At 40.4% G+C, this 16548-nt stretch overlaps 1 protein-coding gene across 9 annotated transcripts in view; it reads right to left on the reverse strand.

Annotated features, from left to right (window-relative positions):
• Positions 1-16548, reverse strand: part of RBM26 (RNA binding motif protein 26) — an 83937-nt gene that overhangs the window by 48150 nt on the left and 19239 nt on the right. For all 9 annotated transcript variants that reach the window (XR_008556752.1, XR_008556757.1, XR_008556758.1 and 6 more), the window contains exon 2: positions 1405-1523. Coding sequence is in view for 1 of the 9 variants with exons in the window: in XM_028148976.2 (XP_028004777.1) it covers positions 1405-1523 (119 nt within the window). In the remaining 8 variants the exon portion in view is untranslated. The remainder of the gene's footprint in view (positions 1-1404; positions 1524-16548) is intronic.

Here is a 16548-nt window from a genome sequence, read left to right on the forward strand (position 1 = left end):
ATTAGGATTGACCAGGCTGGTAGGGATGGGGCATTTGAGGGCGACCTGGCCGGCAGCAGGGGGGCAGTTAGGGGCGACCAGGCTGGCGGGGGGGGGGGGGGGGGGGGGGCAGTTAGGGGTGATCAGGCCGGCGCGCAGAGGCAGTTAGGCGCAACCAGGCAGGCAGGCAAGCTATTAGGAGCCAGTGGTCCAGGATTGTGAGACGGATGTCCAACTGCCCCGGGATCGGGCCTAAACTGGCAGTCGGACATCCCCCAAGGGTCCCGGATTGGAGAGGGGTGCAGGCTAGACTGAGGGGACCCCCCCCCCCCCCCGTGCACAAACTTTGTGCACCAGGCCTCTAGTCTTTAAATAAACAAGCATCCAGTCATTTTCTTAATCTTCAAAGAAAAAATATCAGCATGATTTAAGACAAAGCATAAGAATGGTAATAAGAAAAAAAAGACTTTCTTTATAAATAAACTATGGATATAATCAGTAATAAGCTATGGATATAAATCAGCAATAACATTGTTTGTTCGTCTTCATTACAATTAAAACCTCTCTCTTACTGAGTTCCTTTAATACTGTGGATACTTTAGTGTTTATTAGTGTTTATTTTATGTTCATTTTACTCCTCGGCCATAGGAGTAAATTTAGAGAGAAATTTTTTAGAGAGAAAGGAAGGGAGAGGGATAGAGAGAAACATCAATGAGAGACATCAATAAGCTGCCTCATGCACACACCCTACTGAGGATTTAGCCAGCAACCAGACATGTGCTCTAATATGGAATCAAACTGGTGACCTCTTGGTTCATGGATCGATGCTCAACCACTGAGCCACACTGGCTGGGATGGAATAATCTGCTCTTTTTCAGTAAGGATCATCTCAGTGTGGCAGGGAAAGCTAATGTATTGGTTAATCTGCCCATGAGCTCTGTAAATTCTGCACCACATGTTGGGAGCTTTGTTCACTTGGATGTGCTCAATGACCAGAGAATCTACATTACATCTAAACCCTTAAGTTCAGCATTACTCTGCATTTTTAAGCATGTGCAGCAAAGTTCAGCACTCTTTTCAGGCCACTGACCCTGTGTCCAGCCCACTGTTTGGCCTGGGCACACGTACCAATTCCACCATTGTAATGATGGAATGGCACACACTGCTTCTGTAAAGTGACACCCTTCAGATACCTGGTGGCTTTTCAGATATGCATACCCTTGATGGCCTGGACAGTTTCACAAGTCTACTTAAAGTGAACATGAGGATCTGAACCTCTTAATTTTCATGATTTTGTGAGGTCTTCTGGTCAAGTGAATAGTGAACCACTTTCAGAGGTCACCTCAGACTTCTTTCAAGAACAGCTAGATAATCTTATTTTAAATAACATAAAATAAAGTAGTATTTTTAAAACAAAGATCTTACCTTTTTGAAGAAATACATCCAGTTGATCAATACATAATGCCTTTAATTCTTTTTCACTTTTGTCTTTTTTTACCAAAGCAAGAACATATTTTGCTAGGGCTGATGGATCTGCATCACAGCTGAAGAAAAAAAACAATGTTGAAGGAAATTTAGCCATAAATAATCGCATATTCTACAAATTTCAGTTACAAATGGACTTAGTCGGCATAATTAATAATGACATGAATTAACATATGTAAAAAGCACCTGGCTCGTGGAAGGCAATAAAGACATGTAAGTTCTGCTTTGTAGTAATATACTTTACATAATTTGAACAGTCATTATTCAGTATCCTTCCAAATATATACTAATATATGTATTGAAAACTCAGTAGGCTTTATTACTATCAAAAAAGATAAATTATATCAAAGTAAAAATAATTTCAAAACATCAAAAACTAATATAATTAGTACGGTATTATAAAAATATCAATAGGCTTTTCCCCCTCAGAAGTAGATAAATAATAACTAACACTGGAAGAGTACAATAAAGAAAAACTTAAGTATATACTATTCAGTATATTATTTTAACAACAGATAAGAAAGTCTAGAAACAGACCCAAACATATATAGAATTTTAGATTTTATAATGGTGGCATTAAAATCAATAAAGATAAGATGAACTAGGCTACCTGTACCTAAATGCCTGACCTAAAGGAATGATAAATGTTATGAGATGATAAATGTCTGCAGGATTACTAAGTTCATTTTCAGGGTAATTTGTTACTTATCATAAGTCAACTTCTCTCATAGATCTACTACTATTTATTTGCAAAGACTTGAAGTGGGTTATAATCTAAACAAAAAAACAAGGGGAAAAAAATCTTATTTCAATAGTATATGAGAGACTTAAAAAAACTTTTTCTTCGTAATTTACTTCAATATAGTTACTTATACCAACGTTTTTTAAATGCAGACAAAATAACTTATGGTAAATTAATGTTTTCCCATTTAATTATAATGAGCACGAAAAACTTAGATCTGTGATGAAATAAGCATAAAGAAATGGGACAATAATCTCATGATGTATTTATAGATATACTTATATCTGGCAATCTGCTATTACTGCAGGAGAAACCATGAAACAATACTTATGCATGTTAGGTAACTTGACTAAACACAATCAACTAAGCATTAACCTAACTAGACATCAAGCTAAACATACTTCAGTTTACTAGAAATCACTAATACTATATCACAATGTTATATTGTTTTTATTGCAGTTGCTGTTAATAAAAAATTCAGTCTCTACATTGAATATAAATGCTATAATTTGATTCAAAACTGGTTTGTTGTGAATTTTCAAATTTAATAATGCCTTTCTAATAATGTAACTGTCAGTTTACATTTCTCTAAACTGAACACCAAATCTATTCCATTCCCACCCTGTTAGTTTTCAAAGTGGATTAATATGTCAGTAGCTAAAAATCTGGAGAAAGACCTTTGTGATTTTTATACTTATTATGGTCTATAGACTACAGTTTTATAAAACAGTAAGACAAAATTCCCAAACAATCTTTGCTCAACAACTTTGAATAAAATCAAGAACCAATAAAAGTCACAACTACAACAAATCAATTATACACAAAAAATTTAAGTACCTGAGATAGTCTGAAAGGCAGACTACTTTTTAAAATTTGTTAGATTGCAAATTATAAACTAGAAGATTTGTAATTTCACATTTAACAACAAAACAGGTAAATCTGCATTTGATAGGCAATTTTTCTTAAGTCCTATAAGAAAACATTTTATTTGTATTTCAATTATTTTGGGTTTTTTTGTGTGTTTTTTTATCTTTATTGTTGACCAAAAAAAAAAAAGGTATGTGCTTGTATATTATAGCCTAGTAAAAAATAATCTGAACTATAAACATTTAATAATATACCAAAATGGTATGTATCAGGAACATGCAAAATGTGTTCTCTTTTCTATTTGTCTTAATTAAAAGTACCAATGCTGCATCATATCAACATCTAGCAATAATAACCTGCTATACAAAATCAATGATGTAAAAAAAAAAAAAAGTCTAAATAACCTAATCAAAAGAATCACATTCACATAATAAGGAGTTAGTTACTTTTAAAAACTGTCTCCATGGCAAGCAAGATTGATTTTTCATTAAGTACTTTACTAAACTAGCTGCTACTGATAATAAGTTTGCGATTTGAATGATACATATCTTGTCAAAGCTAGACTTTACCCTCTTCTACCCTGCTAGCATTCTGGAAACATGTGAAAGAAAAGGGGGGTTGAAATCTTTTCTCAGATCAGAGAAAGAGACCAAAAAAAATCAGATTTTGAAAATGCATAAGGACAAAGGAACACTGAAAGAATGGCAAACTGCATTCCCACCACCTCAGAAAGCATGCCAAATTCCCTGATTCTATATTCCATAAGCACTTAGCCCAGCAAAAACATAATCTGCCAATAAAGCATGAGTCTAACAGAGTAATTTTGTGTGTGTGTATTTGGGGGTGGGGGAATGGAGGTGAGGGGAGGTGGGGAAAACACAAAGAAAACCAGAAACTACAAAATAAGGCAGGCATTATACATGACCTACCAATAGCATTTGTGACAGGTGGGGTGGAAGGTGGAGCAACTACTAGTGTTTTAGTTAATAGTAAGTCAAGTGAGACAGGTGTGAAATGGTTGGGAGAAAACTTAAATCATAAAGATGCAATAAAACAGAACATTGAGAACTTCTGAGGAAACAGTGAGTGCAGTTCTCCTATGCAGTAATGAGTGCTTTCACTTATAGGTGCCAACCTTTATAAATATATAAACAAACTCAAACAGATTCATAGAAAAAGACCAGAATGGTAAATGGTCAGACAGCTTACCAGGCATTCTCAGTCAGGTAAATTGAAATGTCAGAGAGAACTTTGCAGGCTTTCAAATAACTGAGGGGCTATCACAAGAAAGGATTACTTTTATATTCACTATATCCTCCATGGCATATAATTAAAACTAGTAAATGAAAGCAACCACTTTTGGCTTAAAATAAAGACAGACTTTTAAAAAAATAATCAGAGGCCTCCCACAGGCAGAATAAACTGTCTGAGAGAAAGTGAGTTCTCCATCATTAGAATGGTTTCAAGCATAGTCTTAACAGCCCCTAGCAGATAAGTACTAAATTGGATAGTAAATCCCTCACAAGTCTGAGAGAGCATAATCCCTAGGTTAATTTTGTTCATGGGATATTGTGCAGCTATATAAAATATAAGATAATGCAGTATTCTTTTTACTAGGTGTACTGTTTAATTATGTGGATTCTGTAATCAAAGAAAACACAATAATTTCAAGAGAAACATCAAAAGTGCTTTATTCAAAGTAATGTCCATCACTAACTACACATTTCCCTCATCTTTCAGGTAATTTGTGGATATCGTCCCAATAGAACTTTTCTTGTTTTAAGGCAAACCATTCAGAGACCCAATTTTCCACTTCTTCGTACGTTTTGAAGTGCTGCTCAGAAAGTGCACGTGCCACTGATCAGAATAAGTGGTCATCTGAAGGAGCAAGGTCTGGTGAATATGGCGGGTGGGTTAATACTTCCCAGGCAAGATCTTTTAATGTGTCTTTAACTGGTTTTGAAGTGTGTGATGGTGAGTCATCATGAAGCAAAATTACTTTGCCGTGTCTTCTGGCACATTCTGGTAGTTTCACGATCAAAGCGTGGTTCAAATTGATTATTTGTTGTCGGTAGCAATCAGTATTAACGGTTTCACCTGGTTTTAGAAGCTCATAATACACCACACCTTCCTGATCCCACCAAATGCAGAGTATTGTCTTCTTTCCAAAGCGATTTGGCCTTGCAGTTGATGTTGATGGTTGACCTGGATCAACCCATGATTTTGTGCATTTGGGATTCTCAAAATAAATCCACTTTTCATCGCCAGTCACAATTAGATGCAAAAAAGACTTTCTTAACTGCCATTGAAGCAACATTTTACTGATGACTTTTCAGTTTTCCATTTGTCTTTCGTTCAGTTGATGCGCCACCCATTTTCCTTCCTTTAAAATCTTTCCCACTGCTTGTAAGTGATGGGAAATTGTTTGCTGAGCAACATTTAATCTTTCTGCAAGTTGTTTTCGAGTTTGGCATGCATCTTCATCCAATTATGCTTGTAACTGTTGGTCTTCAGACTCTTTCTGTTGACCTGGACATTCTTTGTCTTTCACATCAAAATCATCACTTTTAAAACATTTAAACCAGCGTCACAGGTATCTTAAGACGGAGCATGTTCACCATAAGCTTCCCGAAGTATTCAACAGCACTTTTCTTCAAAATAAAGTATAAATTAAAACTTCCCGCAAATGCTCTTTTTTGGGCATGAAATTTGATATTTTTAAGTGTAAAAATATCTATGATGTTAACACCTTCAGAAAATTTGACACATGAAGTTTTGAAGCTTGTTGTCAATGCAACAAAATAGCATACATATCAAATCGCATATATATCAACATATGTGTAACTCCATCTATTAAAAAAAACTCACATTAACCGGTACACCTAGTAACTATTAATCTATAAATATTAGTAATAAAATGTTTAAAGTTACACAACACTATAGAGATAAAGTACACATAATATAAGATAGTTTTATCAAAAATATCAAAATCTAAAACTAGAACTTCTTACTCATGAGTGCAGCCTCTGGGCCTAACACAGTACCTGAGACAGACTATTAAAGAGTACTCTATGTAAAAATCTATCTCACTAGATCAATACAGTTCACTTTTGTCAGGGACCCTTTTTTCTTCATCTTCATAAAGTTTTGATAATAAAATAAATTTATTATCTTCTAAATAGCGCATTTATCTTTCAAAAGTATTTAATCAGACACTGTTCTAGATCCTGAGGATACAACTTTGAAAAAAATAAAGTTCCTGTCCTCAAGGAATTTACATTGGGGGTATAAGGAGGAGAGAGACAATGCATACATACATACAAATAATATAACGTCATGTAGGCAAGTGCTCTAAAGAAAAATAATACAATGTAAAGGGACAGAGTATAGAAGAAAAAGAATGAAGGGAAGGAAGGAGGAAGAAAAGGAGAATAAATGAGTGAATATATCTTAGGTAAGATCATCAATAAAGGTGCCTGATGAAATGACATTTAAGTAGGGATCAAAATGGAGTGCAAGGGTAACTTAGGCCAAGGCACCCTACAGAAAAGGCTTGACGTGCCTACGTGATACATGAGGAACAAGAGTTCAGTGGGATTGGGCAAAGTGGGCATTCATAAACATTTGAATTTCTAATTTCTCTTCTCTGTAAGGATTAAAAATTAATGGCTTCAATGAGCTTTGACAAATTTAATGTTCAGATTGCTATAAAGTCATTCAAATGAATTATTTTGAAGGCATAAATATAAAATTTTATCAATCTCTGAATATACTGTGTTAAAGATACAACTAATAATAATGGCCTTGAAAATGCATAGGGGTGACCATCTAAGAGGGTCATTCTCTTCCAGTTGTTAGTACACACACTAAATAAGTTGGAGAAGCCAAAGCAATGCAAAAATCAAATGTTGTCTCTCCCCAAAAATAAATTTTCTTAATACTTTAACACAAATTAAATAAGCCCTAATATAAATGTTATAATTACTCCTAACACACTCATATTAATTTTTACTTTTTAATTTAGAACTTTCAAAATAGTAATAAAACAGTAAAGTGAAAAAAAAATTAAAAAGCTACACTCCAGTACAATATTTCAAAAAGCTATTTTGTTTTGCTCAAGTTTCTTTAGAGGCTTTAGAAATTCAGTGGAAGATAACAGTTAAAATTTAACCCAAGTTTCTATTTTCAGTAATCTTGAGAGAAGGAGCTGGAGGTGGCAGTGGAATTTAAAATTTAAATATGTTAACTCAGTAACTTTAGAACATGAATACACCCACGTCTGTTCCAACAAAATTTTCACTTTATATTCAGGAAAAATATCTCATTTGCATCAGCCATGGTTCTATTATTCTGTACTTAAACTACTCTTTTAAAAATCTAAATTTCATTGCAACAAATATAACATATACATTGAAAAATGCTTGCCATAGTTTATTATAACTTCATTCAATTCAAATTAGGAGGCAAAAATACATTATTTGTATGTAGCAGTTAGTTACAGCAGAGGTTACTCATTGAGAATAATCACACCCACTTAATTTCACAAAATAAAATCACCACCACAAAATAAGCATATCAATCCATGAGAATCACACAAACGAGTTCTTATCACTGAAAAAGTTATCACAATACATCTATAATAATAAAAAGCATAGTATGGAAATCAACCAAATGACCGAACAACAGAATGACCATCTGGATGACCTTCCGGACGACCATGCTATGACACGCACTGGCACCAGGCCAGCCAAGGCAGGTGCAATGCGACTGGTTGGGGGGCCTGCCATCACCCCACGATCGTCCCGCAGAGGGAGGCCCAGGCCACCAGCTGGCAGGGCGACTGATTGGGAGGAGGGGGGTTCCATGATCACCCCAAAGAGAGGGCCTAGGCCTCCCTCTGCTGTGCAATTGATCCCGGAGCCCCTTGATTGCTCGCTCCAAAAAGGGAGGCCCAGGCTACCTGGCCAGCAGTGCTGCAGCAGGTGAGCGGGGCCTCCCTTTGTGCTGTGATCAACTGCAGAGCCCTGGCCGGGTGGATGGGGCCTCCCTCTGCAGGACGATAGATCTGGAGGCCCCGCTATCAATCACCCCACAGAGGGACAGCCAGGCCAACAGCCAGCGATGCTGTGGCGGGTGTGTGGGGCTGGCCAACGATTACCCCACAGAGGGAGGCCCAGGCGAGCCAAGCAATCGCACCCGACGCCTGTCGCCCTCAGAGGGAGGCGACTGGTGGAGTGGGGGTGGTGGCAGCGCTGCACAGATGGCAAACAGTGGCAGCGGCGGGGCCAGCTGCCAGCAGCCGGGGGAAGGAAAGCCCCAATAGGACCTGATTGCCGGCTAGGCCTAGGGACCCTACCCAAGGGGTCCTGGATTGCCAGAGGGCGCAGGCTGGGCTGAGGGACACCTTCCCTTCCCCCCGCCCCCGCACAAATTTCGTGCACTGGGCCTCTAGTATAACACTGAAAACTATTCAGTCAGTTCCTTCATTTCTCTGTATTACCCCAAGAAATAACAGCTATTCTTCCCTACCCTGAGAACAGTAACAGCTGGTTGGCAAATTCTTTGGTCTTAGGAAGCCTTTACACATTAACAATTATAGGGAACTACAAGGAGCTTTTATTTAAAGAACTAGAGGCCCAGTGCACAAAATTCGTGCGTGGGTAGGGTCCTTAGGAGTGGCCAGTGATCAGGACTGATCAGGTTCCTCGCCTCCTCGTTCCCTTGCTTCCTCAGCGCCCAGCTGCTGCCGCTGCTGGTCACCCACCATGTTCTGAGCCGCCCCCTGGTGGTCAGCACATATCATAGCGAGCAATCAAACTCCAGGTCTCCTGGTTGAACTCCTGAGCGGATACTTTGCATATGAGCCTTTTATATATATAGATTACATCTATCAGTGTTTACCATATTAAGCTTTAAAACTGGAAAACTTCAAAATTAATTTAATTTAAAATAACAAATCTGTTACAACTTAACATAAATATCCCCACTTTGGAGAGAGAATAATAAAAAAGAGGAGCCCTAGCCAGTTTGGCTCAGTGGATATAGCGTCGGCCTGCAGACTGAAGGGTCCCGGGTTTGATTCTGTTCAAGGGCACATGCCCAGGGTTTTAGGCTGTCCCCAGTAGGGAGCGTGCAGGAGGCAGCCGATCAATGATTCTCTCTCATAGTTGATGTTTCTCTCTCTCTCTCCCCCTCTCCCTTCCTCTCTGAAATCAATAAAAATGTATTTTAAAAAACGAGAAATTTACTGGTACAAATAAATGTGAAGTCCAATGGTGGGGCTAACTTTAGGTATTCCTGGGTCCAAGAGTTCAAATAATGGCACCACATGCAAGAAGGAAAGGCCTTGTGAGCACAACTCCAGAAGGCCACCATTCTGCAAGCCGTGAAGAAAGACCTCACCAGAAATCTAATTGTTGGGCACCTTGGTCTTGGGCTCCTCAGCCTCCAGAAAGCTATACAGGCCTAGCAGCTGCCTGGAGGCCCCAGCAGACAGGCCCCGCCTGGGCCCAGAGCCAGCCAGAGTGCAGCCAGGAATTCAGACAGAGAATGGACTGAACCTATGGCACAAAATATCTGCACATTAGCCCTATTCTGGGTCATGATGAAGACAAGGCTGAGGGTCAGAGATGAGACTGAGAACCTGGGGGCATCCTTCTATTTCCACCTAAACAAACCTTACCACACCACACTCTCCCATAGGCAGATCCCTGGAATGCTTTTCTTACGACTCTGTGGAAGAACTGTGAGAATAAACAAGTAATTTTTTCTGTCAAAGAACAAAATTTAGCAGCCGCCATTTTGGCCGCATGACTTGCAGCTGCCTGGGGGCCGCCATCTTGAAACAGCAAAGATCAACCCCTTCCTTTGAATTAGCCAATCGCGAAAGACTGTGAGCTTGAGCTCCAATCAAGAGTGAGGGACAGGTCACATGCGTCAAGCCAAGCTGACCACCTGCCGCTGGGCGCTCCTGGCGCTCCAAGGATGGGTTCATCTCTCAGGCCTCGAGGGAAACAGCTCTGGGAGGGCGTACCCAGTGCCTCCATGCTCTGAGGGCCGGTTCCTGCCTCAAACCTCGCCCCTGGTGGGAAAAGCTCGGGGAGGGCACAGCCACTGCCAAGGCGACCCCTGCAGGACTGACTTCCTTCTGGTTGGTCGAACTTCTACTGTGACCGTGTTACACCCAGGGTTTTTATATAAAGAGATTCCTTGAGGGTGAGGATGTCCAGTAAGGCTAGTTAAGGCCAGAGGCCATCAAAAATACCTTGTAGAGTTAAATAAACACAACCAGCAGTGCCTGGTCACCACTGTGAGTGTTGTTAATGCCCCACACCTGAAAATCTTCGAGAAGGTCTCCTCCTCTTCAGGTGAGAGGTAAGGCAAGGGCCTTGGTCATGTGACATGGGGCTAGGAAGCACCAAGGTCACAAAAGATAACCAATTTCTCCCTCTTTTACAAGGAAGAAAATGTCTCTCCCCAAAGAAAATAGGATGTACCACTTCCATCCACAGTGCCCCCAAAAGACCACCTTTAGGATACATACTCACCAACTGGCAGAAATTTAAATCTGGGTCCCTCAAGGAAAGGGTTTACTTGTATAGTTGGCATTATAAAACCGAAGTCTGTACCTCTGAGATGCAAATATCTGGTCTCTAAGAACTCTTATCTGCACCATTTTTTAAAATGCAAATTCCTGGGGGGTAAAGCTTAAGGAGAGAAAAACCTTAGTCATTTCAGCAAATCAATTTAATTTCAACTGTTCCTTTCTAGATCAGTGAGTTTTGCTTTATAATACCTGTCTCAGAAAAGTATGTATCTTAAAAGTGTGTGTTTGCCAATAAAGGAGCCTATATTTCTAGAAGCTATAAAATGTATTTGCCAATCTAAATGCTAATTGCTTACTTTTTAACTGTCTAATACAAAGTTAAAGTTGGGTCCTTTTCACTCCGTTAAGAGGACAAGAACTTATTCTTTTGCTTTATTTTTTTTTTCCTACCTAATCCCTCCAGAATTTGGCAATTCTAAATGAATGACTTAAGGCAATACACTTCTTTGCATGGATCCATAAGACCAGTTTCTAATTGTGGTTTTATTAACCAAGACTTTGACTGGAATGTCATGTCTGAGAGACATGCCTGGACTCTGGATGTCACCAGAAAGCCTTAAGGAATTAAGATTGACTTTAGAAGCTAATAAAAACCCATTAGAAAAATAGCCTGGTACCTTGCTTATTCATGTGGTTCATGGCAGTCCTTCCAGGTAAGGAACAAAGGTTGCTTTCCTGAGAAGATGGCAAGAAAGGAACCTCAAGGTATTTTTGAGGACCTTAAGAATTTGAGGAATTTACCCAAACCTATAGGTATGGCAGGCAAAGCCTGATGGAAACTGTGGATTGGCTCCTTCGCACTGAGGGTCTGATTAAAGCTCAGTCTGAACATTTCTTATCAAATTTCAGCAAAGCAGATTTAAAAAGCCGTGTGACCAACTGCTATTCTTATTGTGTTTACAAAAATAATCAAGCCAAATTAAGATTAGACTTAATGCAGTCTCTTTAATAAAAGTGAGGGAAACTTTAGGAAGAAAAAATGTGTTTCAATAGCGGCCGGCATAGCTCAGTGGTTGAGCAGAACCTATGAACCAGGAGGAGGTCAGGGTTCGATTCTCGGTCAGGCCACATGCCCGGGTTGTGAGCTCCATCCCGTGTGGAGCATGCAGGAGGCGGCCAATCAATGATTCTCTCTCATCATTGATGTTTCTATCTCTCTCCCTCTCCCTTCCTCTCTGGAGTAAATAAAAATAATTTTTTTTTCTTTCTTTTTTAAATTTAATAAATCTTTACTGTTCAGATTATTACAATTGTTCCTCTTTTTTCCCCCATAGCTCCCCTCTACCCGGTTCCCACCCCACCCTCTGCCCTTAACCCCCCCTCCCCCACTGTCCTCATCTATAGGTATACTTTTTAACTGTCTAATACAAACTTGAAGTTGGGTCTTTTTTGTCCAGTCTCTTCCCGCACCCCCCATACTCCTTTCCCCCCGAGAATTGTCAGTCCACTCCCTTTCTATGCCCCTGATTCTATTATATTCACCAGTTTATTCTGTTCATCAGATTTTTTTATTCACTTGATTTTTAGATTCACTTATTGGTATATATGTATTTTTTGTTCATAATTTTTATCTTTACCCTTTTCTTCTTCTTCCTCTTCTTAAAGAATACCTTTCAGTATTTCATATAATACTGGTTTGGTGGTGATGAACTCCTTTAGCTTTTTCTTATCTGTGAAGTTCTTTATCTGCCCTTCAATTCTGAATGACAGCTTTGCTGGGTAATCTTGGTTGTAGGTTCTTGCTACTCATCACTTTGAATATTTCTTGCCACTTCCATCTGGCCTCCATAGTTTCTGTTGAGAAATCAGGTGACAATCATATGGGTGCTCACTTGTAGGTAACTTTTTTTCTCTTGCTGCTTTTAATATTCTTTCTTTGTCTTTTGCTCTTGGCATTTTAATTATGATGTGTCTTGGTGTGGTCCTCTTTTGGATTCCTTTTGTTTGGGGTTCTCTGCGCATCCTGGACTTGTAAGTCTATTTCTTTCACCAGGTGGAGGAAGTTTTCAGTCATTATTTCTTCAAATAGGTTTTCAGTATCTTGCTCTCTCTCTTCTTCTGGAACCCCCATAATTCGGATGTTGGTACGCTTGAAGTTGTCCCAGAGGCCCCTTACACTATCTTCATATTTTTGGATTCTTTTTTTCTTTTTGCTTTTCTGATTGTTTTTTGCTTCTTTGTATTTCAAATCTTTGACTTGATTCTTGCAATCCTTTAGTCTGCTGTTAGATCTCTGTATAATATTTTTTATTTCAGTCAGTGTATGCTTAATTTCTAGTAGGTCTTTTTTCATATCCTCGAGGGTCTCACTAAATTTATCGGCCTTTTCTAGAAAATTCTTGAAAAACCTTATAACTGTGATTTTGAACTCTATATCTAGTAGTTTGCTTTCCTCATTTCTTTCATTTGTGATCTGTTTCTTTGTCTCCGCATTTTGGCTGCTTCCCTGAGTTGGTAGGGTAGCTTTGTGTGCTAGGTGTCCTATAGGGCCCAGTGGCTCAGCCTCCTCAGTTATCTGAGGTGGACACTCTTGGTGCACCCCTTGTGGGCTGTGTGCACAGTCTTGTTGTAGTTAAGCCTTGATTGTTGTTGGTATCACTTGGAGGAATTGACCTCCAGGCCAATTGGCTGTGAGAATCAGCTATGTCTACGATGGGAGAACTTCTGTGCTGGAGACACCCTTATGAGACAAGATTTGCAAAAGCCTCTGTGCTCAGCTTGGATGGGACCGAGTCTCAGGGTGGAGCAGACAGCACCGGTTTCCCGTCAGCCCTGCCCTAATAGGCCCCTGTGTCTCAGTGTCCCGTGGTAATTGCTGCAAGCACCTCTGAGAGAAAGCCGCCCTCGAGTTCTGCCTGCCGCCAGTTTCTCCCGGAATGAGTCTGGGTCCCCAGAGTCTCGCCCGGAACTGGAGTTCAGTCCAGTCGGGAGCTTTTGTCTCCCTCCCATTTGAGAAAGCCAGCCACGTACTCAGCTGCCTGCCCTTTCCGCACGCGCGCGCCTTGGTACCTCTGCCTTCCGCAGTTCCTCTGAGTCTCAGTGTGCTTTTCTCCCTCCTGACAGTCCAGCCTCTCCCCGCATGAGTCTGGGTACCCAAAGTCTCACCCGAAACTGGAGTTCAGCGCAGTTGGGAGCTTTTGTCTCCCTCCCACTTGAGAAAGCCAGCCACGCACTCAGCCGCCAGACCTCTCCACGCGCGCGTCTCAGTACCTCTGCCTCCTGCAGCATCTCTGAGTCTCAATGTGCTTTTCTCTTTCCTTCTAGTTGTAGAATTTCCACTCAGCCAGCCTTCCTGTGGTTCTGGATGATGTCCGATTTGTCTTTTAGTTGTAGTTTTGAAATTGTTGTGCGAGGCAGCAGTTTAGGTGTTTACCTATGCCGCCATCTTCTTTTCTCCCAATAGAAATAAATTTTTTTTAAAAAATATATTTTATTGATTTTTTACAGAGAGGAAGGGAGAGGGATAGAGAGTTAGAAACATCGATGAGAGAGAAACATCGATCAGCTGCCTCCTGCACGGCCCCTACTGGGGATGTGCACGCAACCAAGGTACGTGCCCTTGACCGGAATCAAACCTGGGACCTTTTAGTCTGCAGGCTGACGCTCTATCCACTGAGCCAAACCAGTTTCAGCTAAAAATAAATTTTAAAAAATATATGTTTCAATAGAAATCACAATGCCCAGTTGTGGATACTTGACTCTAGTGCAGTTAATTGTCTTCAAAATTTTGTTTACCTATAAACTGAACTGGTTCCGGAATTATTCTAGTTTTCTTCAACCCTCTAAGCTAATGTTTCATTTTTTTCCCCCCAACCATCTTTACTCTAAGAATTATTGAGAACTAAACTTTTTTCCTAAGGCTGTGTATGAAACACATTAGCCACCTGAACACCTGATGGCATCACTAGAAATGGTGAAACTGCAGACAAAGAGGATCTATCAGATTGTAACTGCTTACTTTCATTCCAGGAAAAGCCTTGCATTTGGAAGTCTTCTCAACTGACAGTCTTATAGATTCAGAAACTGGTTTATGATCTGCTGTGTTCATTAACCTTCGTGGGGATTTTTCCTTTGGTTTTCATAGGGTGTATACCTATGACCTTATTTACCTGATTGCTTGTTTATACAGTATAGGCCTTACATTAGAAGCCCATCTACATCACCTCCTCCGAAAATGAAATTCAGCAGTCTGGCTGGATTGAGTTGTCAGAACTAGATGGTTGAGTTGGCGAACTATGGAGGGATCTATAGGCTTCACTTAAAACTGCTTTCCCTTTTCTGCCCAAGTAATTCAGACATAAAGAGCCCAAGGATATTCAGGGGAGAAATCTTAGAATGTTCCCCTCAGCCTAATTTGAATTAAGTTCAGTAAACAAAAGGGCTTCAGATAGGTGTGACATACCTTACTCTACAGAAGCCCCTTTTCCAATCTAATCTGGGACACTGTAAAGTTAGTCCTCCCACTATCACTTTATTTTTGCCTCTCATCAGAACTTTACTTGCTATAATTCTCAGTTTTGGACCATGTCTTTTTAACTTTCTTGTCAAATTTGTCATCTATAGAATACAAGAATGCCAGCTTATCCAGCATCACCATCAATTCACCATCGCACATTCCACCTCCCTAGGACAGCACCAGACTGACCTGGACTTTGCAAAATCCCTTTTCCCTGCGAGAAGATTTCCCCTTCCCTTTAACTCCTTTATTCCTTTGCCAGATAGGAAGAATGTCTTGGCCTGGGCATAGGAAGGACTATGCCACTTGACTGCAAGAAGAAGCTACAGGAGATGAGACCTTCATTCATTTACCCTTGTAAGATTATAAAGCCCAAAGTTCTTCAGGGGAGAAACACATCAGCATAGGTAGCAAGATTTTGATAAAAGGAAGGGAGCAAAGGGAATCAGATATTATTAAGCCTAATAAACCAGAGAGCTGAATCTAGAAGTTACAGCTTCACACACTCCCCTGGGAACCACCAGTCTTTCCCCACAAATTACTGGGAGAAGAGGGAGAAAAAGAAAGGGGAGGTAAGCACATGTGCAGTGTAAGTCAAGATGGTGCAGAGAAAGGTGCTTCTACTCTGAGACATGCACAGTAGAAGCCAAGATGGTGACCATAGAGGCCTGCCTGTCTAGCTTTTGAAAAGGATCAGAATGGCTAAGGAACACAGAACTCCAGAAGATCTAGGAAATAAATTGATTTGGGGGAGAATTGCGAAGTTAACTGGTTAGTTTAAAAGGGCACCTGGGCCTGGCTGGTATGGCTCAGTGGTTGAGCACTGACCCGTGAATCAAGAGGTCACACTGGTTCAATCCCCGGTCAGGGCACATGCCTGCGTTGCAGGCCTGAGCCCCAGTAGGGGGCGTGCAGCCAATCGATGATGTTTCTCTCTCATTGATGTTTCTATCTCTCTACTCTACTCACTTCCTCTCTAAAAATCAATAAAAACATATATTTTTTAAAAGAGCACCTGGTCCCTCCCAAGCCCAAGATGATATAACTCAAACTTAACAAAGCACTTGGGCTCCGTCACTTGCTCTCTCTTTAGCCTGGTAATGTGCAATTGCCCCACTTGCTCCCGTACTCTCTCTCCACAGCCATGTGGGCCTAGCAGCCACCTGGGGCCCAGAGCAGACAACGCAGGCCTGGGTATAATACCAGCCTGAGCACACCTAGGAATACAGACAAGAGACACAGACTGAACCAATGGTGCAAAATTTCTGCACATTGGCCATATTTGGGGGCCTGATGAAGACAATGCTGAACTAACTTCCTTCAAAGCAGGACTGACAGAGATAAGGCATTGGGAATCTAGGGGCAGCCTTCTATTTCCACCCAAATAAACCTTACCACACCACAGACTCCCAA

The sequence above is a fragment of the Eptesicus fuscus genome, chromosome 8, assembly GCF_027574615.1.
Source record: "Eptesicus fuscus isolate TK198812 chromosome 8, DD_ASM_mEF_20220401, whole genome shotgun sequence".
NCBI classification, from domain to species: Eukaryota; Metazoa; Chordata; class Mammalia; order Chiroptera; family Vespertilionidae; genus Eptesicus; species Eptesicus fuscus.